The sequence below is a fragment of the Condylura cristata genome, unplaced genomic scaffold (assembly GCF_000260355.1).
Source record: "Condylura cristata isolate star-nosed mole 26May11 unplaced genomic scaffold, ConCri1.0 scaffold00008, whole genome shotgun sequence".
Classification (NCBI taxonomy): domain Eukaryota; kingdom Metazoa; phylum Chordata; class Mammalia; order Eulipotyphla; family Talpidae; genus Condylura; species Condylura cristata.
The window spans coordinates 57,164,153-57,188,162 of NW_004567109.1; the positions used below are offsets into that span (position 1 = coordinate 57,164,153).

The 24,010-nt window shown below is 46.6% G+C and overlaps 1 protein-coding gene across 1 annotated transcript in view; it reads right to left on the reverse strand.

Moving 5' to 3' along the window:
* Positions 1-22,494, reverse strand: part of LCP2 (lymphocyte cytosolic protein 2 (SH2 domain containing leukocyte protein of 76kDa)) — a 48,597-nt gene extending 26,103 nt beyond the window's left edge. The window contains exons 1-6 of the mRNA XM_012722168.1: positions 22,364-22,494; positions 18,296-18,358; positions 13,111-13,157; positions 1,274-1,339; positions 767-798; positions 153-190 (exon numbers count right to left, since the gene is read on the reverse strand). Of these exons, the coding sequence (XP_012577622.1) occupies positions 153-190; positions 767-798; positions 1,274-1,339; positions 13,111-13,157; positions 18,296-18,358; positions 22,364-22,441 (324 nt within the window). The 5' untranslated portion in view covers positions 22,442-22,494. The remainder of the gene's footprint in view (positions 1-152; positions 191-766; positions 799-1,273; positions 1,340-13,110; positions 13,158-18,295; positions 18,359-22,363) is intronic.
* Between the last annotated feature and the right edge of the window lie 1,516 nt (positions 22,495-24,010).

Consider the following 24,010-nt stretch of genomic DNA (forward strand, 5'->3'; position numbering starts at 1 on the left):
AAACGCTGTTCTCTGGCCTTTCGGGAACGCATGCGTGACCCTGGGGAGGTACGCAGCATCGAGGCCTCCCTGTTTGGCATTCTGCCGGTTCCCGGTGACAAAGTCACAGGGGATGGCCATGGAAATGGGAGGACAGTCCACACGATACTCACGAAGGAAGACCAGCCCCCATTGTCCTCTTCGTGGCTTTCTGTGGAAGAAACAACATCTCTGTCACTACCAAAGAAGCCACTCAAAAGTCCAAGCCGCCCTTCATCTGTGCCCTCCACGCCCCTCCCACCATCCCAGGCGTCCACCTTCTACCCGGCCAGAGATTAACCACTGTGTCAGCTCTGGAATTTCCCCTGGAGGAACTCTCTGTACAAGAGTGCAGAGGTCTAACCCCAGAGTCACTGAATCAGCAGAACTGGGTGGGACCCAGGGATATGCATTTAAATAATACCATGTGCAAGTTAACAGTTTAAAAACTCCTTTTCAGACTCAGAGACAGGGGAGCTGGCTCAGCTCAAGTGCGGAGAGAGGATGGTCCTCCCATGTCTCTCACAGAGCTCTGAAAGCTCCAGATGGGGTGCCAGCCGGGCAGGGGCCATCAGCTCTCCTCCCCTCAGTCTGGATCCAAACTCTTTTGGGGGTTAGACTTAGCTGACGTACAAGTGAATACGTGAGCTTCATGCTACCCAGGGAGGAGTAGGAACCCCAGACACAAAAGCCAAAGGAAGTCCTTGTTATCCCCTAAAATGGTGACTTTCAACCCTGAGCCCTTTACCTCTATCGTCATGAAACCGCTGCACTTGGGGTCTGCAGAAGCAAACAGCATTGCATTAGTGGTCCTGTTGATTTAAGGGGAATTGTCCTCCTCCTCAACCCAGCCCTACAAGAGGTCTCCCCAGTGGGCAAGCTATCTTGCCACCCAGAAGTGGTGTCCTTGTTGCTTGGCAACAGGGGCCAGGCTGTTTGAAAATTCGGGAAATTACCCAAATCACACTGGTGGCAGCACTGGCAGCAAAAGCTCATGACTTTTAGACTCTTTAGGGGAAGTTCTCTTGATATCGTAAACCCGGGGGGGGGGGCAGGATGCAGGGTAGGAGAAGGGAAGGGACCGCCCCTCCTTTCCTGAGTCACCAGTTCCAAGACCCCTGGGATGGAATGAGTGCTGCAGATTAAACATTGGGGCAGAAACAGTCCTGTGGCTCCCATCAAAGATTTGCCTTGGGTTTGAAAAACCTTTGCATTCCATTACAAGGTTCATCAACCGCTCTGGTTACCCACTCACTTGCGTGCAAAAATGCTCCTCCTCTCTTCATTCTTGTTGATGTCTTGACTTAACTTACTGAGAATCCTACAAGGTAAACGGACAGATGAGTTAGAAGGTGAGTTACAAAATGATCACCTTCTCCACCACTGAGCCCTAAAGCTACCTGGTCTGTGTAACTGTCTGGAGCAGCCTCCTCCCCTGGCTTCCAGCCAGTGCCCTCCCGAGGACCCTTCGCTCCTGAGTTCCTCACCTGCATCCTTCTGCTAGACCTGCCCCTGCCCAGGAAGCCCTCTGTGTCTGACTCGAACTTTGGAGTCTAGCTCTTGGCCTCCGTATGAAGGTGTCAGCTCTAGGTGCCTCTGTGAAGACAGCTGCACCATCTCCGAAAGCCTGCAGCAGGTGTGCCATTGTGCACCTCACTATGTGAGTATCCCTGGATTGTGGTCCCTGGACTCGGCTTAGCCTCCTAGTAGTGACATCTGGTTTCCAGGATCTAGAACCCTCGTGAGGTCCAGAGGAATCATTATTCACTGTGTAACTCTTGGCAAGTGCCACAGTGGACTGTTCTTTGGTCCATTCTCTCCTTCCTGTCTCATACTCAGTGACATAGGTTCTTACAGAAACTTGGGAGGCTCCCCAGAAAAGGCATAGCAGAGTGGGAGACTCCCTGAATGTTCTATGCTCTGAGGTCCACCTTGGCCAGGTTCCTTGGAGATAATCTTAGTCCCTGGTGTTATGAATTAACAATCCCTAACCCCCAGAAAGGACAGGCCTTTACCATCAGGCCTGCACTGCCAGCACACAGGACACTCAGTATCCTTTCTGTGGGCTCTCTTGAACCTCCAAGAATACAAACTCCAGCCTCCTTTAGCATCCACGGCTGGGGAAAAGGCAACCCTCATTTGTAAACAGGTTCTACTTCCTAGAGATTTGGAGCAGCTGGAGTAGACTCAGAGATGACCTTGTCCAAGGTCTTTCTACAGATAAGGTCACATAAGTACAGACCAAGGAAGGAGCTAGCCCCAGAGTGAGAGATGGACTCCACCCCTCTACCCACAACACACACACACACACACACACACACACACACACATACACACACACAAACACACACACCGGAAGCCAAGCTCCCAAGTTCCTAGGGCAGGACACTCACAAAACATCACATGCTCCTGTTCATTCCCTTGAGGTTAAAACTCCCTTCATGGGAGTGGACAGCCTGGGACACATTTGCAGATGACCGGGAGCTACTCTCCTCTGCTTAGTGATCCTCTAAAACTGACAAGCTTGATCTAAAACAAAGTGGCTAGATTAACAAAGGCAGTCCTTAGCTTCCACTGCTTCTGGCTTCCCCAGCTACTCCACAGACCTGCTGCCCCCCACGTTTCTCTGTGTTCCCAGGGAACTGTGGCCTGGAAGCCACCTGCCTCCCCATCATAATGCCGCAGGACTTCACACTCCATTGAGTGCCCGCTGGGGAGGTGCCCAGCAGAGAAAGGCCTGCTCTTGTCGGCAGGGATGGGGAATGCCCTCTGGTTCACACTGCCAGGCCCCTGGTGACTGGTGATGTGAGTTCTTTGTTTCCTTTAAGCCATTGTTTTGAGAAGCTGATGGGACTCCCTCCCCTCCCTCCATCAACTTGGGGATGGGATAGAGGGATCCTGCAAAGATGACCTGGGAGCCCTGTTGGTGTCCTGTGGCCAGGTCCTGGTGGCTGCTACAGTGTGTCCCAGTCAACTAGCACTCTGGGTACAATAATGATATCAATGTGCCAAAAAATATGACTAACCTATTTCTTCTCCAATGTCAAGAGCTGCTGATTCCCAGTCTCAAACAGAGATTATTTTCAACCTCTCTTTACACAATCTATTGTCCTATTTCTTCATCTCAGTAAATGGAAAGAAATTCCACCTGTCACCCAGAGTGGATCTCGTCTTACTCTTGACCCATCTGTCTCTCTCCTCACATCTAGTCAGTCATCAAATTCCTTCCTTGCTTACTTTAAAATACACAGAATCCAAACACCTTTCAGATACTCAACATGCAAACCTAAATCATAAAAATAAAAATTGCCTGATTATGAAATAGATTACCCAGAATGCTTTCCCCATCTAGACCACAACAAAGTCCATTTGCTCAATGGTGCCAACAACTTCTATTCTACAGTTTAAGTTGGAATGGATCAACTTACTGCTTAGATTCCTTTCCTGGCTTCTCTTGACACACATCAGTGCACCATTTATTGAAAACACATTTACTCTGAGGGTCTGCAACACTGCTGGGCTCTTGAGGAGCTTAGGTAAACAAAGGGGATGAATCCCTACTCTCGAGGAGCTGACAAGTTGATGAAGAGATCGACCATAAACAATGAGCATTTAAGGAAGTGAAATTCTAGGTGAACACTGTAAGGTGCACATGCAGTGGGGGCGGAGAGGGGGTGTACTGGGTAAGACGGGGGCTGCTGTGCCTGGGTGCAGTGCAGTTGCAATTTCAAATGAGCTGGCCTCCGTGGGATGACATTTTAGCAATGAACTGAGAAGGCGAGCTGAAGGTCCCTCCACACCCCCAGCCCCTGACTGGCTCACAAGTTGATTTTGATCCTAAAAAGACCTCTTGCTCTGTGTGGTGTAGGTGTCTCTTTTTACCCGTATCTTTAGGGGCCAGGCTGGAGGCTGCTGGGGCTGTCAGTGGCTAAGGAAGGAAATGCCAAACCACAGGCCTGACAGGGGAAAGGGGGAGCAACAAAGAGCTGAGAAAGAACAGAGCTGGGCCTCGCCTTTGGCTTGCAGCCAGGCTTCGGCCCACAGGCTTTTCCTGAGAGGGGAGAGCTAAGAGAACAGCTTCGAAGCCAGCTGGGACCACGGCTAGGAACTGAGTTGATGGGGAGCAGTGCTGGTAGACAGGACAAGATGCTACCTCTGTGTGCAAAGGTGACCCTCTTCCAGACCTCGGAGGACCAACTGACACTGCGTGGCCAGGGCTGATTCATTACTCCTCCTCCCCAGAAACTCCAGCTTTCAACTGGCATCAGAGAGAGAGGTAGAGGGGTTGGGAGCTGTAGAATTAGTTCTCTGGTTTGACATGTTTTAGGGATAACTGACTCTGGAAGTGGGGCTGACCCCCAAAGTCAGACCACTGTGGCATGGTAGAGTCTAGTGACCTGGTTTGTTGCAGCTGTAGTTGCTGCATGATGGGGCCAGTCTTTGGCTTCTTGATCAGAGATCTCTCCTGTGATGTTATAAGACTTATTCCACGTCTGATTATGACATCCATCCCCAAGGGTGGTAGCCACTGAGTGACCTTGCGCAAGACAGTCACCCTTCTCCCTACCAACAAAAGAGGGCTGGCACTGGTAAGAGGACCCCTGTCTGGCTTGTCCATCGAGGTGACATGGGAACCCCTGTCCCAAATGTATATTTCCAGGCCCACTCTGGACTCCACCCATCAGACCCTCTAGGGAAGACTTTGCAGCCAGGCTCTGGGGGAATTCCTATAGTGCCTAAGTGCCTGAAATTGGTTGCTTTATGTTTGCTGATTTGATTTGATTTGATTTGATTATTTTGCAGAGGTAATGTGGTTTACATCGTTATTTGTATTTTGGGAGTACAGACCCCCACTTCAGGTGGTGTTACATAGTGTACCCACAACAAAAGCACCCATAACCCACTCCCACAGTCCACTATGTTCCCTCCCCACTTTGTTCTCTCTCTTCTCCCCCTCCTCTCTCCTCTCTTCTGAATTCTTCAGTTGTCTAGTCAAATTTGAAGAGTTAGCTTTTAAATTTTTTTTGTTTGTTAAGAAGGAAGAGGGAGAGAGAAGAAGGGCAGGAAGGGGAGAGGTAAGGGTGATGGAAGAAGAAGATGAGGAGGAGAAGGAGGAGGGAGAGCAAAACCTTTGTAATTATGTAGGGAATGAGTTAGGACACAGCAGTATGGGGGTCTCGGTCTCTTTGTCTTCCCTTGGAGTCCCTCAGGAAACCCAGGGCTGCTTTTCCAAAGCCCCTTTGCTTTACCAGTGGCCGATGGAAGTCTACCAGTTGATCTTAAATTCGACTTGGCTGGTCACACAGAAGGAGGAGAGAAACTGAAGGGCACGAAGGGAGGGAGGGAAGGAGGGAACAGAGTGGGAAGTGTCAGCACCTGCAGAGTGCAGCAAGAACGTGGTAGTGCTTTCTGGCTGCTCTATCTGCTGCCTGCTTGTCACTGTGTACCACTTACAAGGTAGAATGCGGGCCCTGCCAAGGCAGCATAGTGACAGCTTCCTCCTTTCCCTGGCATAGGCCCTGCTAAGGGGAGGCTTATGCTCTTGACTCCAATTTCAGATGCAGGGTGCACACTGAGCCCTCCAGGAACAATGATCCAAACTGGGGACCAGTTGGGCTCCTCCAGCTCACTGCCTGGCTGGGCACCTCTGTGACCTTAGATACCACCTGCATCGCCCTGTGCCCAGCCTCCTTCTCCCTCTGCATTCCATTCCCCTTTAAAGCAGTTCCACCTTCAAAAGCTGCTTCCTTCAGTCAAGAGCCAAACCTCCCAAACTCTGTCCTTGTCACTGTAGACAACAAGAGGTGCATCTTGGATCTCAGGAAGGAACATTTGGGGTTATGTCAGGCCTAAGTGGGAAGCAAGGTATTGCGTGGTCACCCTACTAGCTAGGCCCCCCCAGCCCCACACTTCTATAGAGTGTATTTTACTGGTGTTTCACACTCATTTTGTGTGGTAGAATTATTCTCATTTTTACCAACAAGAAACGCTAGGCACATAGAGACATTTGTCAAAGCCACAGGGCAGTTTTCTTGTCCGAAAGTCAGATGCTTGGGCTTGCACTGGAGGAGATGGAGCAGCAGTGGTCAGAGGAGGTACTTGGCACATGGGAGGAACCAGGAACCTGGATAAGGACTGGCCAATGGGTAGGAGGGACAGAGCATGGTAGAGGACAGAGTTTGGCAGCCACGAGATGTCTGCTCACGAGATGTCTGGCCCCTCTCTCCCTTGTCTCTCCATTCCTCTCTCCCTGGCTTGTCTCAGGTAGTCACTGAATAGATGTGGATGAGATAGTAAACTGTCCTTGCTGTTTGGAGATCCACAGCCTCACCAAAACACAGACTAATGAACAGGTATTACTGTTTGACCTTCTCGATGCGATCTCAGCTTTCCCAGCCCGATTCTGCCATTGCTAGCAGGTACAATGAGAATCAATAATAGTAAGCCCCATCCCACCCCCACGCCTATCTGTTGTCCACTTTCCATCTCCACCATTCCTTTCTTCTTACTTTTTTCGAGTTCAACTGTAGATTAAATACAAAAGTATAATATCTTTAAAATAAATTCCAAATGAGCATCCACAAATTTTAACATGTGTTCTACTGACCTAAGCGGATCTTTCACAGACATTCTCTGGGTTTTATGGGAGGTTCTCCAAAGGAAAACATCACTGATTTACTGAAAATCTTCCTCTCGTACAGTATTGGGGTATCTCTGGGAGAAACTGTGTCCCAAGAGAGTGACTACATTTGCAGACAGAAAATGCCTTCATCACCAGAATCAGCCTGCTTAAAAATCTACTTAATGCTGATTTTTTTTTTTAAGTCACCAGGGAAGTAACTAGAGCTACTCAGAAGATTGTAATCTTGTTTTGATCTGCAGCACATAAGTAGTTTCTGTCCCACAGGCCTTTAGGGTAATGAGCATGGCAAATCAACCCGTGTAGAAAGACTGAAATAAGTATTGAGTATCTATGTGTTTGGAGGTCAGCCCCTGGCATTTCTGAGCTGCTGGTTCTAGGTCCTCCACTCCTCTGGGATTGCTCTTTTCTTTGATGTAGGTGAGGAAACTGAGGTGCTCACTCTTATTTTTTTTACAGATTTATTTTTTTTTCTGCATATGGAACTGGGGCACAGGCCAGAGGTGCTAGGGTGGTAAGAGGAATCACCAGAGACAGAATGGGGAGCAGAACGGGTAGATCGCTAAAATGCACTGCTGAGGGGAGCAGCAGGCGGGATAAGAGAGGTCTGCTGCGCCATGTGGATCACCTCTGGGGCCAGCGATCAAACTCCTACTGAAGTGGCTGAGGCTAGATTGCAGTGCTGGGCTTTAACCCACTGCACCACCAGGGAGGGCCCAGATGCTCACTTTGAAGTGACTTTCTCTGGGTCCCATGACTGGTGGGAGGTAGAGCCTACTAGAACCTGGACCACCCTCACTCGAAACTAAAGACCTATCCATTCTCCTCCCTCTTTAGCAGGGGAGGATAATTAGTAAAAAAATTTCAAATGGTGTTCATCAGAATTTTGCATGAACTAGTAGAAAAGAACAGCTGGCACTTCCTCAGCTTATTTTATTATTTCCCCATGATTTCTCTAACTTTCTACTGACTGAAATTTTCTATTCTCATCCTTATCTTACAGAGGAGGAAGGTGAGGCTCAGGGAAGGCAAATTTTAACAGATAGTAACAGGTAGTTTTACTGGGTCTCAAGTAACCTGCACTCTAACTCACTAAGCTCTGTGGCTGCCTGTTGAGACCTAAAATAGTTATTATTTATTCATTTATTTTTAAAGATTTATTTATTTATTCATACAGAACTGGGGTACAGGCCAGACATGCGGAGGGTGAGAGTACCCACCAGAGACAGAGTGGGGAGCAGAACAGGCAGATCGATGAAGTACACTGCTGAGCAGCGGACAGGTCAGGAGGGGTCTGCCATGACATATGGATCTCCTCTAGGGCAGGTGGGGATCAAACTCATGCGGAAGTGGCTTCAGCTTCTTAGTGCTGTGCTTTAACCCACTGCGCCACCAGGGAGGGCCCAATAGTTATCTTTTAAATGTATGAATCTACACGGTCTACTTAATCCTCATGCATTTTAAAAAACTAGGAATCTGAGGGTGGTTTTGGGGTACATTCCAGCCACACTGCTCCTGGAGTTGAGACTTGTTACACATTTCTTGCAAGTGAGACAGTAACTCTCATTGTCTCCTGGGATGCCTTCTCTATCCCCCAAGTTCCCTTCACGCTGAGAGGCAGCCTTTGGGGCTTGTCTGAGCACAGGAGCACACACCTTTAGCAGGGGAGGTTGGAGCCATTGCTATTTCTGACTCCATTTTCAAAAAGCAAGAGAAATACCTTCCCCCCACCGCACCTGTGATGTAAGGTCTACACTAACCAGCAACCACTTTTCACCTCACCTCCTTCTGCAGACCCTCAGGCAGCTTGTGCTAGGGCTTCAGACAAAAAAGGAACTTGAAGCTGAAACTACCTCCTTTACCTCTTCCCTTCTACCACTCTGATGAAATCCCCTGCCACCCAGGTCTTCATGGCCACAGCCTAGGTGAAGCCCACATCTCATCAATGGACTCAGGTCTGTGTCTCCATGCCGCCAGGGGGCCTCCCTCATGTCAACTTTCATACAACTTCAGAGAGAGCGGGACTCAGCTCACATACCCCTTCCAAACTATGAAGCCCACCCCATGCCCCGAGCAGTCACTGTAACTTTCTTTGCCATCTACTCCCCAGCAGTTTATGGCCCCCAGGTTGTCATGTTCCTTTGACCCCACACTGATGCCTGTGTTTTTGCAATAATTGGTCCCTTGTTGCTCGAATGTCCTTCAACCACTCCTCATCAGACCAGGCCTGGCCTAATTCAAAATCCCTCTTAGGTTTTTTTCCTCCTAGAAGCCTGGGCTTTCCTACCACATACATGCACGTGTTGAAGCACTGTGGAACTAGAGCTTAAGTGCTCTGTTTGTATTGCTGACCCTCCCTTCAGAAGGGGAGTGTCCGAGAGTGTGGATTTTGCCCCTTAACTCCTTAGCCTGCATAATTAACAAAGCTCTGACACATTGCAAGCAGCAATAGCAGTTTGTGAAATGAAAAAGTTCATGAAATGAAATTAAGATTGTGTGAAGTCCCAGAGCTTCAAACTGAAATGACCAAGTCTCTCCATGGAGATTCACATCAGTACATTTTCTCATATTCTCCTCTGTAGAGCTCCAGATTCACATCTGGTATCATGTCCCTTCTGCCTGAAGGAATTTCTTTTACATTTGTTTAGTGCAGATCAACTGGCAAATTCTTTTTGATTTATGTCTGAAGACGTCTTTAGTTTCCAAAGATATTCCTGCTGGTTACTGAAATCTAGCTTATAGTATTTTTCTTTCTGTATTTTAAACCTTCCTCCTCCCTATCTTCTCTCTCGCACTGTTCCTGATGGGCAATTAGCTGCCATCCTTAAATCTGCTCCTCCATATAGAATGTATCCTTTTTCCTCTCACTAATTTTAAGATTTTTCTCTTGACCTTTGGTTTTAAGCAATTTTATTATCATGTGCCTTTGTGCAGTTTTCTAAACCTGTTTCTACAGATTGAATTTGGAGTTTGTGGAACATTTTGGATCTGTAGGTTTATCATTTCCAGCCCATTTCAGTCATTTTAAAGCCATTATTTCTTCAAACACTTTATTTCCAACTCTGCTCCCTGTTTCCACATCAAACTCTTTGCTCTTCTTTGGATGGAAAATATACATATATCATGGAGTACACAATAACCTTTTTAACTATAACTTAGAGTTTTATTATATCATATTACTTGAATTTTCCCTTATTTTCTTTTCCCTTGTTTTATTTCTCTGTGTGACTCATTTTGGGTAGTTTCCATTGCTCTGCGTTCATGTTTACTAACATTCCATCTACAACAACTAATATGTTGTTAATTCTAAGCTGTGTATTTCTCATCTCGGATATTAATAGTTTATTCATCACTAGAATTTCTATTTGGGGCCTCAGTATATCCCATGCTTCAACTTAACCTTTTGAATGCAGAGAATTTAGTTATATTCTCCTTGTCTGCTATTCTAATGTCTGTGTTAGTTGTGGGATGGTTTTGGTGGTAATTTTTTCCCTTAATCATAGGTCATATTTTTCTAATTATTTCTATGCCTATTAATCTCTGATTCGACATTCAATAATGTGAATTTTACTTTATTGAGTTATAAATAATGTTTACATTACTGTAAATATTCTAAAACTTTGCTTTGGGGTATAGTTAACTTGCTTGAAAATAGTTTTTTTTTTTTTTTTTCATTCTAACTCTGAAGGTTTGTTTATCGAGGCCAGGCAATTTTTAAGACCTGGCTAATTTTGCCACACTATGGAGCTAAGATCATCCTGTGTATATTACCCAGCCACTGTGAATCTGGAGTTTTCGTATGTGGCTGGAATAGTCACCACTGCCACCCCATGGCTAGCTGCTTTGCCATTCAATTGCCAGCTTTAGGCCATCTCCTTACATGGGTACACTGGCCAGCGCTGCTGAAGGGTGACCTCTGCACTTCACCAGCACATTTTTTTTTTTTAAAGATTTATTTATTTGTGCATACAGAACTGGGGTACAGGCCAGAGACTCAGGGGTGGCGAAAGACTTCACCAGATACAGAGTGGGGAGCAGAACAGGCAGATCAACGAAGTACACTGCTGAGGGGAGCAGCGGGCGGGTCAGGAGAGGTCTGCCGCGCCATGTGGATCTCTTCCGGGGCAGGTGGGAATCGAACTCATGCGGAAGTGGTTTCAGCTTCTTAGTACAGTGCTTTAACCCACTGCGCCACCAGGGAGGGCCTCACCAGCACATTTTTATGTGCAGTTCTCTCCTCTGTAGAACACAGACAGTACCCTCTAGACTTGCCTCTAAGTTCTTCCCTTCACTTAGGTTCACAGGCTTCAACTGTGTTCCCTCGTCCCTGTGCTGTGCTTAGCAAACTCTCAAAGCTGCAAGCAGACAGCTGGCTGCCTTTGTTTTCCATGTCTGGTGTTCGGTGTCTGAAAAGCTGTGGCTACTTATATTTTGTCTGATTATTTGGTTAATACAGCTGGGGGTGGTTCTGGACTCTCAGTCAAAAACCAAAGTCAATCTGGTCTTCTTGGTGGCTGGGGGTTAAGTCTCAGCTCTACCACCACTACAAGCTGAGTTTGATCTCCAGCCAGGGAGCTGACCCACATGCAGCAGACCTCTCCTGTCTCACCCGCTGTTCCTCTGAGCACTATATTTCAGTCACTCTGCCTGTTCTGCTCCCACCTCTATCTCATGCCTCTGTACCTCTGGCCTACAAGCCAGTTCTTCTATACAAAAATAAAGAAAAAAAGTCCCACAAACTTTCTATGCATGTGATATAAATGACTGAAGCATCTTAAGATAATGCCCTTGAGAATGGTACGTCTAAAGTGAGCTGGGGGAGCACAAGCCCCACTAAATGGAGTACAGATGCTAAGATCCAAGTAATGTTGCCACAATAGAAAATGAACACTAGATAAGCATATCATCCATGTTTCTAGAGAAGCTAGCTTTTATGGAAACTTTCTTGATTTTAAAACTCTCTGTGGATCAAGTTTAATATGTCTTCAGACTGGATCTGTTTCACCAGTCAGCAATTCTGACCATTGTATGTTAAGTTCTCTTTTCACATAAACTAAGATCTTTTTCCTAGAGCATCACATTTCTGTAGTCATAGAAATGTTCTATATTTGCACTCTCTAAGACAGTAGCTCATGTTGACACCGAATTCTTGAAATGTGACCTCTGAGGAGCTGAATTGATAATTAAATTTAAATTAAAATAGTGATTAGAGAAGACCTTTGGGAAGAATAAGCATTCTTCAATAACACCTGTCCCTGTAGAGAGCTAGCACTTTTCTTCCTGAAGAGGGAAACTTGAGAATCCTAATTCCTATATTGAACTATTCTGGCAGTCCGACTACCTGTGAGGTCTTCCAACCTCCTGCACCCTTGGCCTATTTCCCTTTCATCACTACAAGCTTCAAGAGTCTTAGAGAGATCTCAAACTGGTGATCCAGAGTAAGTTTAACCTACAGTTATGTTTACTTTGGCTTTATTTGAGCCAACAATGAAAATTAGAAATGAATTGCATAAAACCCCTATTGCCGGCTATTGTTAAGAATTTAAAAGTCAGACATCATTGGGTCCACATTGCCTGGAGCTGAGCAGATGCTGCTTTCTTGGATAGAGCATGATTCTGATTTTTCACAATCTCCACCATTCTCTATTGCTCATCAATAAGGAGGTTTTGTGTTGATTATCTTTTGTAATAATCGTAAGTGTGCATTATTTTTATAGTGGAGAAATAGTTCCCCATCCTAATGTTTTACTCAATGGTGCTAAATGAAAGAGAAGTAATTTAATTTGCTTTTTTATTTTCAACCCTCCTATTTTACATATTTATATCATATGCCTGGCTCCTATAAGCCTAAAATTTGTGGCACCTTTAATAGGAAGGTGAAATGCATGGCATGATATGCACACTGCATTTTCCTATTTCAGCACTCATGTCAGATGTCAGTAATGGATCATGCCCCACTTTTCTCAAAATTCTCCACACTACAATGCCCATGACAGCCATTACCAAACAGCCAGTATTGACGAGTTGATTGTTTCTGTCAATATTGCTGTCCTTCATCTCATCAAACTTTCTCATTTTACAGAGCTGAAACTGAGGTCTAGAAAATGGAATCAACACTGAGTCAGTGATGATGTCGTGATGAAAATTCAGTTTCTTGACTTTGGTGCTGCTTTGATAGGCTCAACCACCCCACTAGTGAGGGAAGAAACATGCTGAGTTGGGCTTGTCTTTGGTAAGAGCAGCCAACATGCCAGCTGGGCTGGATCTGTTACTTCCTTCCCCCCAAATATCATGGAACTTCTCTTCCCCCTACTCTGCTCTTGCCTTCAACCTTCCTATTCACTTTCCTACTTTAAACCAACAGTGGTTGATAATAGACTCAACTACCCTGATCCACTCCTTATCTCAACCTCTGTTCTCCAAACCATCCAAAGAATCAGGGGAGTACTTACGGCATTCGCAGTTTGGGGAACTTCTGTATGTCATTTTCTGTCAGGTTCTGAAATGAAGACACCATTGGTTACAACCCACAGAAAAGGCTCTGGCTAGGTGAACAAGGCATGATAATAGGGAGTGGTAGGGATTGCGACAAACTGAAGGATTCATTCCCATCCATCCACCCAGAATGGCTCACCATGAGATGTTGCATAAAAGTCTGTGGGCCTGGTATTGAGTTCAAAACGGTCCCACCAATCTGGATTTTGTATGAAATTTCTTGATTTATAAATATTGGCAAAAAGTCTAAACCAATGGGGCCAAACAGAATTTGTTTTGTATGCTGAATGTGTCATGTTGTGGCCTCTTCCTTAGGTTGTTCCCCTACACTTCAATGTCCTCTCTGTTTCCATGTGTGTTAGTTGGGAGCAGCAAACCCTAAAAAGGTAGCCATGTCTGTCACTCCCCCATCACACCCAGAAGCCTCTCTTACCAATGTTGTTGATAGAATTCACGAGATGTAAAGATGCAATAAAGAGACCTTCCTGAGGCAACCAAGGGAGGAAAGGAGAAAGAAACTCATGTTTGTGAAGAACTGATTTATCAATTCTGGGATGTGAGAGCTTACAACACTCCCATTTTATAGATGAGAAAACTGAGGCTTGGAAGGTTAAGGTAATTTCAACTTTTGATGGTAGAGCTAGGGCCAGAACTATGCTTGCTGTCATCTGTAGTTTATTTTCCTCCTGGTGGCCTATGTTGGAGGAGAAAGGTGCATGAAAGTGTCTTGAAAGGAAGAGAGGCAGGAGTGCAAACATTGTAAAGAAAAGACAGTCGGCCTACTTTCTGCAGGACCGATGCTGAGCCAAGCAGGCACCCCACTGACATTTGGAGGCCAGAAAGCTTAGTGGTTAGGGCAGATGTTTACAGTCCACCAGCTGGTTTGAACCTTGATTCATCCACATAGCAGCTGTCTGAGTGGGGGCACTTAGCCTCTCTAAGCCTCAGTGTCCTGCTCTGTAATTGGGGGTCTTTCCAGTAATCATGGCCACACACCTTTCAGAGGTCGTGAGAATCGAATGAGATGATGAGTTTCATGCACTTGGCCCAAGCCAGACACACCACCACCTGGCTCCCATAAGCGTGAACTTACATGCTGTGAGTGTGAGGTGGGGGCGGTAGGCGGACAATGACTAACTACCCGCAGCAGCAGCAGCAGCAGCAGCAGCAGCAGCAGCAGCAACAACAACAGTGGTGGGGTGGGGGCGGGGAAGATTGGTCTGGCTGGCTCTTGGAGGTTGAGATGTTTGCTTTCCTTTCTCTGAGCGGACAGCTTGGCAGATTGTTTGCTACCACTGGGAAGAGCTGGCGAACTTCCCTTTAAGGCCAGCTGGCGCAGGGGTTGGGTCTCCAGAGTCTCTTTCAGTCCCTGGTCAGACCATCTGTGGCAAGGCCAGGGCCTGAGAGAATTAGGATTTAGGTAAAGATTCTTAACCTCTCTTTTTCTTTCTTTCTTTAAAACAACAACAACAACAACAACAAACATTGCTGAACAGTACTATCTCCTCCATCCAAAGGACACGAATGAGTGAGGGCTTCCTGGGCGGAGGGGGGAAGGCAGGCTGGCCATTGCCTTGTTTTGCCGAGTTGAGGACATGAGCCAGAGGAACTTTGGGAAGAGTGTGAGGAGGAATGTAGATGTGAGATTGGTGGAGACACTGAGGAGCAGGATCTTAGGAAAGAGAACGGAGCTTAGAGCTGGGACAGGAACTGGGAGGAGACAGAGAAGATGTTTAAATAGCACATTAGGTGGGTTTGGTTATGTGATGTAACCTCTTCCAGCTCCTTCCAAAACCCTCAGCAAAGTCTGGGTTCCTTAAATGACGACTCCGGTTAAGCTTGGGTCTCTGCAGGGTGGTCGTATGCTCAGGGAGATGCAGGAAAGAAAGAAAAGCTGCAAATTGGACCCCTTCTGGGGAGGAGACATGGAAGACACTGTAACTTGACTAGCCAACATCTAATCCCTCTTTCCCCCTTTCTGACAGCACCTAGAATTTTTTTTTTTCAAAATATGGAAGACACTAGACTCCATCCAGATGGCTGACATCACTGGATTCATTTGTGGCCAGTGAGCTATAATCTGAAGTCTCCTGGAAGGAGCTTCTGGAAAAGGTATTGTTTTTCTGAAAATAAAGAGGGAGTGACTATTCTTCATGCACCTTTGTTTCTTTTACTCTTTGTCTCCTGCCCCCACTCCACTTCCTCCTGCCTGGAATGCAGATGTGATACCAAGAGACAGAGCCATCAAAACTGCAACCATGAGGATAGAAGCCACTGGCTTTTTCCATAGACTAGATGGGTTCTGGGTTCCTTCTCAGCCCACCAACTCTGAGCACCCTCCTCCAGACTTCTCACCACCTAAGAAAGCTAGACCCCTACTTGGTTAAGCCACCATGGTCAGGTTTCTGCTACATGCAACCACATGTCTTTCTTACTGACACAGCTTCCTCCATTTCTTCAACCTCCTGGAAGCTTGGCACCCTTATTCCCCACCAGATAAAGACCCACTCTTCTCACTAGAAGACAAAAATGGTGGCAAAAGAGATTCAACGGAACTAGCTAAAGAAGAAAGGAAGGAAGAAGAGGGAATGAAAAAAACATAACAATGAGGAGGAGGAGAAAGAGGAACAGGAAGCAGGAGAGGAAGAGGAGGAAGAAGAGCCACAGGAGGAAGAGGGAAGTAAAAAGGGAGGAGGAGGAGGGGAAGGAAAAAAGAGAAGGAAGGTGATAAGAAGGAGCTAGGTTCTTCCATTTCCACCATCATTAGCAGAATATATGAGTTATATATGAAAGCTCAGGAGAGACCTCAACTTGTACCCAAAGCACAGGGAGCAGAGGATTGGCTTGAGCAGAAGCTGCCTTTAAATGCCTCAGGCATCTGTCCTCTGTGCTGCACTGGGCCCAGGAACCTCTCTGTCTACTTGCTCCTGTTCTGAGGGACAGGCAGGTGCCAGGGTTGGAGCCGAGGTGATAAAGCCACTCAGACACTATCTCTCAACTAAGGAAACATGCTCAACCAAAACCTGGGATTCACAGTGGGCTTCTGGGGGGACTTACAGAGATGGAAGGGGCTGTCATCCAGGACAAGTGGGTCCTTGCATTTAGTCAACAAAGGAGGGAGCAAGGAGAGGCTCAAGGAAGCCAAGTGCTTGTTCAAGTGCTTGAACATCATGCTCAAAGATGTCCTCCTCCCTTTCCATTCGGCCCTCACAGGCCCTATTCTCAGTGCCAAAGGCTCCAGAAGGAAAGATTTGGGTTTGCCAAGTTTGACTAGGCCAATGACAAAATGCCATGGATTCTGTTGTCTTAAATTTCAATGTAAAAAGAAAGCATTCCTTATGGTGATTTGGTGATGGAAAGCCCACAGGGCTTACAACTGAGATGGGAAAATGCAAAATGATGTACAAATACACTATAAAAGAAAGAAAGAATTAATTCTAAGAACCACAGGTGCTGGCAGACCAGATGTGTTGAGTCCCATTACTAGGTGTGTGACTTTGGCTCCGCTTACATCACACCTCTGCACGTGTTGTCTCATCTGCCAGTGCGATGACTGGAGCCTTCCTGAAGACACCTTTATGTGTAGAAGGAGCTTATGTAAGGCAGAAATCACATCTCAGTCACCTCTATCCCCAGCATATGACGTGGTCTGGTATGTGAAAGGATTTTAGAAAACACGTGTCGAGTGAACGGACGGGGAGCAGACAAGGGATTTAACTGGGACAGAGAACACAGTTCCCTGTGGGATCAGGAAAGCAAAACTCTGAGCAATGGAAGCACAGGTTTGGGCTCAGCCTGAGACTCAGGGCTGCTCAGAAAGGAGCAGGTGGCACAGCAGATATCAGTGCAACAACATAGGGGATGAACGGATGTGGAATGGGCTTTATGAGTAGAAGAAGCTTATGTAAGGCAGAAATCACATCTCAGTCACCTCTATCCCCAGCATATGACATGGTCTGGTGTGTAAAAGGATTTTAGAAAATTAAAGCAAGTGACATCTTCTGGCCCTGTGACCTCAAAGTCTCAGGGTCCACTTCCCTCACTGCTGCTCAGAAGGTCTTGCCGGGAAACACAGCTGAGCTTTCTCTTCTCACTCTGAATCTGTACTGGGAAAATAACCGCGGGAGACTGTTGAAGCCTTGTTCCCACTTCTTTTTTTTTTTTTTTTTGTATTTTATTTTAATGTTTGGGGTTACATTTTGCTCTTCCATAAGTACACAGGTTCTACACCACCTGCCCCAAACCACCCATGCCCACACCCCACGTCCATCCTCCAGTGCCTCTTCCCTTGGCACCCCATTCCCTCTGAAAACCATCACATTCTTTCACAGCGCTCAAGAGCAATCCCTACTGTGCTTTGGCTGTGTATGTTTTTGGGCTATGTACAAGCCACAGGTGAGAGAAACCACCCGATATCTTTCACTTTTGAATTATTTCACTTAACATAATATGAAGGAACAGATGGGAAAGGGGGCATCATTGCAGTTGGGAGCTCTCTTACCCATCAGCAGAGATGCCATTTAGGGACCTGGCTCAGATTCGCCCCAGCCTCTACACCTGCCACCATCAGCCTGCATCCCATTGGTGCCTTGGCTCTTCCATCCCACCACTTCGCTCTCTTAGATCTTTTTGCTCTGGATGGGGTGAGGTGAGCCATGTCACAAATCACATTTCACAAAGAGGAGTGTGTGGATTTGGTAGAGAGAGGAGGTAGAATTGAAACAATGAGGATGATGGCCTTTTATTCTGTTCAGTGTGTATGTACTGAGAGATGGGAAAAAAGAATCTTTTGTTATTCTATAGAACCTTTTCCCCCAGGGCTTCTCAAAAGATGAACATATTGGCATACATTTTCACGGTGCACAAGCACATGTGTGTATGTACTTAAATATCTGAATTCCTCCCAATCTTCTGACTTCAGAAGGTACTTTGGTATCAGTGAAGGATCTGGAAGGATGGCGACTGGTAACGAGAGTGGGGTCTTACAAACCCTTGGAAGAAGGCAAAGGGCTGTGTGGGGATCCTGAAGATAGCCACAGACTCCGGGCAACCCCAGAGTCAGAGCTGGCACACTGGCCTGGCAGCCATTGTGGAAAGAGCGGGACAGCTTGGAGTTGCTGTATCAGACTGGCCAGTGCTTACCAAAAACCGCGGCCCATCGATGTGATGCTTCTTCACTGCCTTTTCACAGTCCTTGTAGTTCAGCTGCAAAGAGGACGGGAAGCCGCTGTCAGTGGCAGGTAGGCCCATGCCATTGGTTCCCCTCCCTTGCCTGCCCCAGAAGCTTAGCAATTTGTGGTACTTGTGGCTAGCCAGACACCTCCTCTCCCCCTGACTAACAGAGGGGCCCCATACCTACCTCAGCCTGCTTTCACTAGCCCCTTGGGACACTGAAATGGAGAACTCGCCTCAATCTAAGACTTTGGGGCCAACCCCTGCAGAGAGTATCCTCAAGGTTACATAAGACTGGCCAGTTGGCTCCTCAGGAAAGGAGAGGGGAGCTGAAAGAGGAAATAAATCCCTCCACTGTTACACCACTCAAGAGCAACTTGGAGAACATTGTGAGGTATTTGCTTCAATGCCTTATTCTTGGCATTTTTCTACACATAACTGAGATTAAAATTTATAGTCTTGCAGCATGAATTCGATCCCTGGTCAGGGAGGTGACCCACATGGTACAGCAGACCTCTTCTGACCCGCCCGCTGCTCCTCTCAGCAGTGTATTTCAGTGGATCCACCTGTTCTGCTCCCTACTCTGTCTCTGGTGAATCCTCTCACCCTGCAGCAACTCTGGCTTGTACCTCAGTTCTTATGTGCATAAATAAATACATCTTTCTAAAAGTGAAGAAAATATTTGTATTCTATCTTGTTTGCTGGATTTTTTTCCTCTTAAAATGATGAGAGAAGTCTCATTATTGCATAGTTATTTTAATTTAATGACTCTCTGATAGCAGAATATTTATGATGCTTCCCAAATTAGTGTTCCAAAAATGACAAACTGCAAATAATTATTGAGCATTTGCTATCTGTCAGGCACTGTTCTCAGTGGTTAAACCCATCTTAAATCATATAATGCCCACTAATTTTTTTCAGATGGGATGTTAAAGGTGTGGCAAGTCAAGTAACTGCCTAAAGTTTCCTGGGCGGAAAAACTTTAAGCTGGAATGTCAATGCAGTTTCAGAGGAATGAACATGGTTAGTGTCTTTGTTGCTCCAAAAGAGTTATTTCCAGTGGACAATCCTATGAGCTGCCTGTTCGGCTTGTTCTCCACAGCATAGACAGCTCTCTAAATCTAATGTTTCAGGCTGCAGCACTGAAGGTTAAAATGTTTGTTCTTGAGAATTAGGTTCCCTCACAAGTATGGGTCAAGTTTGTAGCAGTTTTTTTTTTTCTTTCTTTTTCCTGGAGCAAATTTAAAATCATGCTCATTTCTATGACCAACAAAATTAAAAAGTGAATTCAGCTGCCTTAATCTGTTGGCTTAAAAGGGTAAGATGAATATTAGGAAGCTGAGGAAAGGCTGACTTTTGAGGTCAGTGTGGAAAGTAAGTAGCATCTGAGGGCTTGGACATTCCTCCCATCTACTTGCAGCGTGAGGAGGTAGGTAACTGGGTCTTGGAATATGCCTTAATCTATTCTTTTTCAGTATCACCATTATTTTTGGAACATCTGATTCTTTATAGCACTGACTTCAACTCTAGATGGACTAGAACCTACCCAGAGCTTTGCTTCCAGTCCATTAACAATTGGGAGCAGGGGTTAAAATCTGTATTTTTGAGAAGCGTATAGATGATTCTTATGAGCACCCAGCACCAGCAGGCACTGACCTAGAGCAGTTGCCTAGATTGCTGAGATGTGACAGTTGAGGCCAGAGGAAGCAAGATCACACAGTGATCACACAGTGAGTGGGGAACACTGCTAGGATTAGAACTCGTGACTCAGAGTCATGTCTCTCCACTGCATGGCTCAGGGATGTTCTCCTGACAAGTCAGGGGAACTTGAGGAGCAACAGAAATGCATAACAATCCTTGTCAGAGACTCACATTCCACACACGGCTGAGACAGTAAGACACAAAGGCCTGCTGGTCTGCTGGTGACCCCCCACTAGGGTCCAGTAAACAGCCCAGGAAGAGAAGAAGATAACATGAATATGCATTGGCTCCCTTTTGCTAAATGTTTCACATGAATTATTTTCTCTTATTTTCCCAACAATCCCAAGAGGTTAGTTACTATTAGTACCCCTACATTACTGGTGAGGAAGATGAGGCAGAGAAGTAACTAAGGGGGTATCACCACATAGTAGATCAGAGCTAGGCTTCAAAATGTCTGACTCCAGAGTTGGCTGAGGAGATGTCTCCAAAGAAACCTGACATCTCTGCTTCACTAGAAATTGTATCTCAATTCATCCTTGGGATGGATTCATGGCTAAGCTCCAATCCTACAGTATGAACACTTAGAATTTTCCTTCTGAGGGGCAGAGATTCTTGGGATTTGAAGGGTCTCTCTCGGAACCTCTGGAGGGTCACCACCTGCCAGACCCCAGATTCCCCTGTTTCTTTGTTCTTGCTATCTGTCCTTTTAGGCTGAGAGGAGGTACTTGTCCCAGTGCCATAGACTTGCCCTGGGGTCTGCAGTCTGCAAGAAGAAAGAAGAAAGTCCTCCCCCCAACTCAGTTAACTGTCTCCTTGAATCAGCCCCAACAATCATCTCACTGCTCTAAGGGGAATGTCACCTAAGGAGTCTGTTGTTTGGCTGAATTGTGTAATTCTCTTCCACACTTGAAAATGGGGCTTGTCTGTGTTTCTCAGCCTGTCCCCCCGTTTCCTTTAGTAATTCTCAATCTTTTTCTTCTTTTCTGGTTAACATGACACTTCAGAACAGCTTGGGAAATTCCACATCTTTGCCCTAGTTTATTGGTCTATATTTAAGGAAAGTGTTTAGCAACGTTCCCCAAAATCCAGTCTTCCAGTCTTTGCACCCACAATGTTGAAACCTAAGTTTATCATGATCCTTTGGAGGAAAAGTAACAGAAATGAAATCCACAAAAAGCATCAAATAATAGAATCTGTGGGCCTTGCCTCACCTACACCATACCTGGTTCACAGTGGGATTTTTCATCTTTAGGCTGGGGACAGCACCTGTGACCACTTGCTATGGTATCCTCCTCATGTCTGGCTATGTGTCCTAGGGTGCCTGTCCACACTCTTGGGATCCAGTTCCCCAGGAAAAATAGCAAGCTGACTTAGATGACCTCTATGGCTTCGACTTCAAAACCTCATCTTTACCATGATCTGGAGTGTCAACCAAATAGGGGTGTTAGAAGCACACATGTCCCTCACAAGACATCAGATTCCTTGGACAAGGATAGAGGGTCCTGAACTCGGCAGGTGAGTGGCCTGTTGTCCTGTCAGCAGATGACCCAGCATTTCCAAGGCTGGAAGGCAGGACAGCAGCTTTCAGGTCTCAGCTCTGCCCCAAGATTGGCTTCTGCCCCTCCCTGGCTAGCCCTCTTCCTCTACAAGAGCCTCAGTTTCCCTAGCTAGAATTTGGGGCTCCTGTCAGTTTCTGGCTCTGTTCTCTAAGACCCTCGTAAAGGGCCAGTGAGATTCTGTCCCATATAAAGGCTCAAGGAGCCCACTTGCAGCCCAGGAGTGATGACTGCGCAGATGCCATCTCTAGCACAGTCACTCAAAGCTGGCTTCACCTTGCCCACCTTCACTTTCCTTCTCTAGCCCCAGTTGCTTATAACCTTCTCTATTCCTCCCCTGTCTAGAAAATACCCTGGTCTCAGTGGTTACAGCAGTTCTGAGTCTCCGAGCACGGATTTGGGAGACTAGTCAAGCATGACTGGATTCCTGCCCCGATCACAAGTAGTCCCTGGGGTTTGGGGCCTTCTCACCAACCTGAACTTATTTTGCAGCTGAGCTCAGGAAGACAATACTGAGGTGTATTAAATGGGACACGGCCCGGAGGCCACATTTTCAAGCCCTGGTGCATAGTAGTTCACATGAGGGTTCCCTTCTCACACTGCGGAAATACCCGGTGCTGCATCTACATGACACTCGCTCAGCTGGCGAGGGGGCCACTGGCTGGCGTTCCATTGCTATCTCATATGCTTCTCGTGTTCTGCTTGGGCTCCAGCTTCAAGCCTCTGCCCAGCCCACTGACAGCTCCACTGGCCCCACCAACCCCAGAAGAGCCAGGCTCACCTTCTTGAAATAGTCTGCAAGGTCGTCGGGGTCCCAGGCCAGGACCTCTGAGCGAAAAGGTACGTTCCTCAATGCCATGGCTGCTCTCCTGGGGTGAAGCTCACAAGCTGAGCATGGGTGCTGCACCCATGGAGAGGGGACCCCAAATCCAAAGTGCAGAGCTGTCCTTGGCACTCCCAACTTCTCGTTAACCCCAGCACAGCCTTGAAGTTGATGTATCTTCTACTGTAACCAGATCCCAGAAAGCAACAACTTCCTCTGCGAACAAATATGGTCTCTTCTCAGAAAACGACTCAGCGAGTTTCCTTTACCACTTCCTCTGCTGGGCTCTAAATAAGTAAACAAGGAAGCCCAGTGTTGAGGACTGGAGAGGCGGAGAGAGGAGCAGACTTGGTAATTCCCCACTGGCCCCCAGTCACCCCAGCCTAGTGGGAGGGGCAATGAAGGGGAAATTCAACTCCCACCAGGAGGCCAAGTACATGTCCATGCAAACTCCTGGCAGCCATGTCTACACCACATCCCTTCTGCCTGGATCTTTGCAGATGAAAATCTAGTTTGACGGTTGACCTAAAATATAGACAACTTCACACATCAGTGAACTGCAGGGGTGAGGGGAGGGAAGGGGATGGCTTTTTAGTGTTTGCCAACCACATTTTTTTGGTTAATATATGAGAAAATTTGTCTGTTTTCCTGCTTTACAGATATGGAAATAAAGATTCCCAGAGTTCAGGTCTTTGCCCGAAGGTGCACGCCATGCTTCCGCAATGCCATCTCAGACACTAAGTCAGGGTCTGCCCAGTCAGCACCTTCCATAGCCAGCCCTGGGTGCTCTTATAGAGCATATATGCAAACTGATAGGAGCCCCAGATTCTAGCTATGGAAACTGACACTCCAATAGAGGAAGAGGGTCTCTCTCTTTAAAGGACAAAGTTGAGATTTGTTTAGTTGCCTCCTTGTGGATACTACAAGAAGATTCTCTGGTCCTGAACTTGGCAGGTGAGTGGCCTGTGGTCCCGCCAACAGATGACCCACACAGGATCCTATAGCATCTCCAAGGCTGGAAGACAGAACAGCAGCTCTCAGGTCTCAGCAATGCCCCAAGCTTGGCTTCTGCCCTTGCCTGGCTAGCCCTCTTCCTCTATCGGAATCTCAGTTTCCATAGCTAGAATCTGGGGTGCCTATCAGTTTGCAGATCTGCTCTATAAGAGCACCGAGGGCTGTTGAAGGTGCTGACTGGGCAGACCCTCACTTAGTGTCTGATATGATATTGCGGAAACATGGCGTGCACCTTTGGGCAAAGACCTGAACTCTTGAGAATCTTTATTTCCATATCTGTAAAGCAGGAAAACAGAGGAATTGTCTCATCTATACACAAAATGCAGAGGCATTTAACTAGATACATGCAAAAAGAAAACATTAAGGAAAAAATAACTGCTATCATACTACCATATATTGATCTCACCAAGTGTTCCACCACCTGTTCCATTGTACTCTAGTCTAGTCTAGTCTACTCTATTCTAATGTCCTCCATGTAGTCCTTCCAAACAGCATCTTCCTGGAGCTGGCACTATGATAGAAGATGAGAATCTGTTGTTTTCTTAGTCAGGCTCAGCTCCTGTGCACTCCTCTGAGCCTCAGCACCTCAAT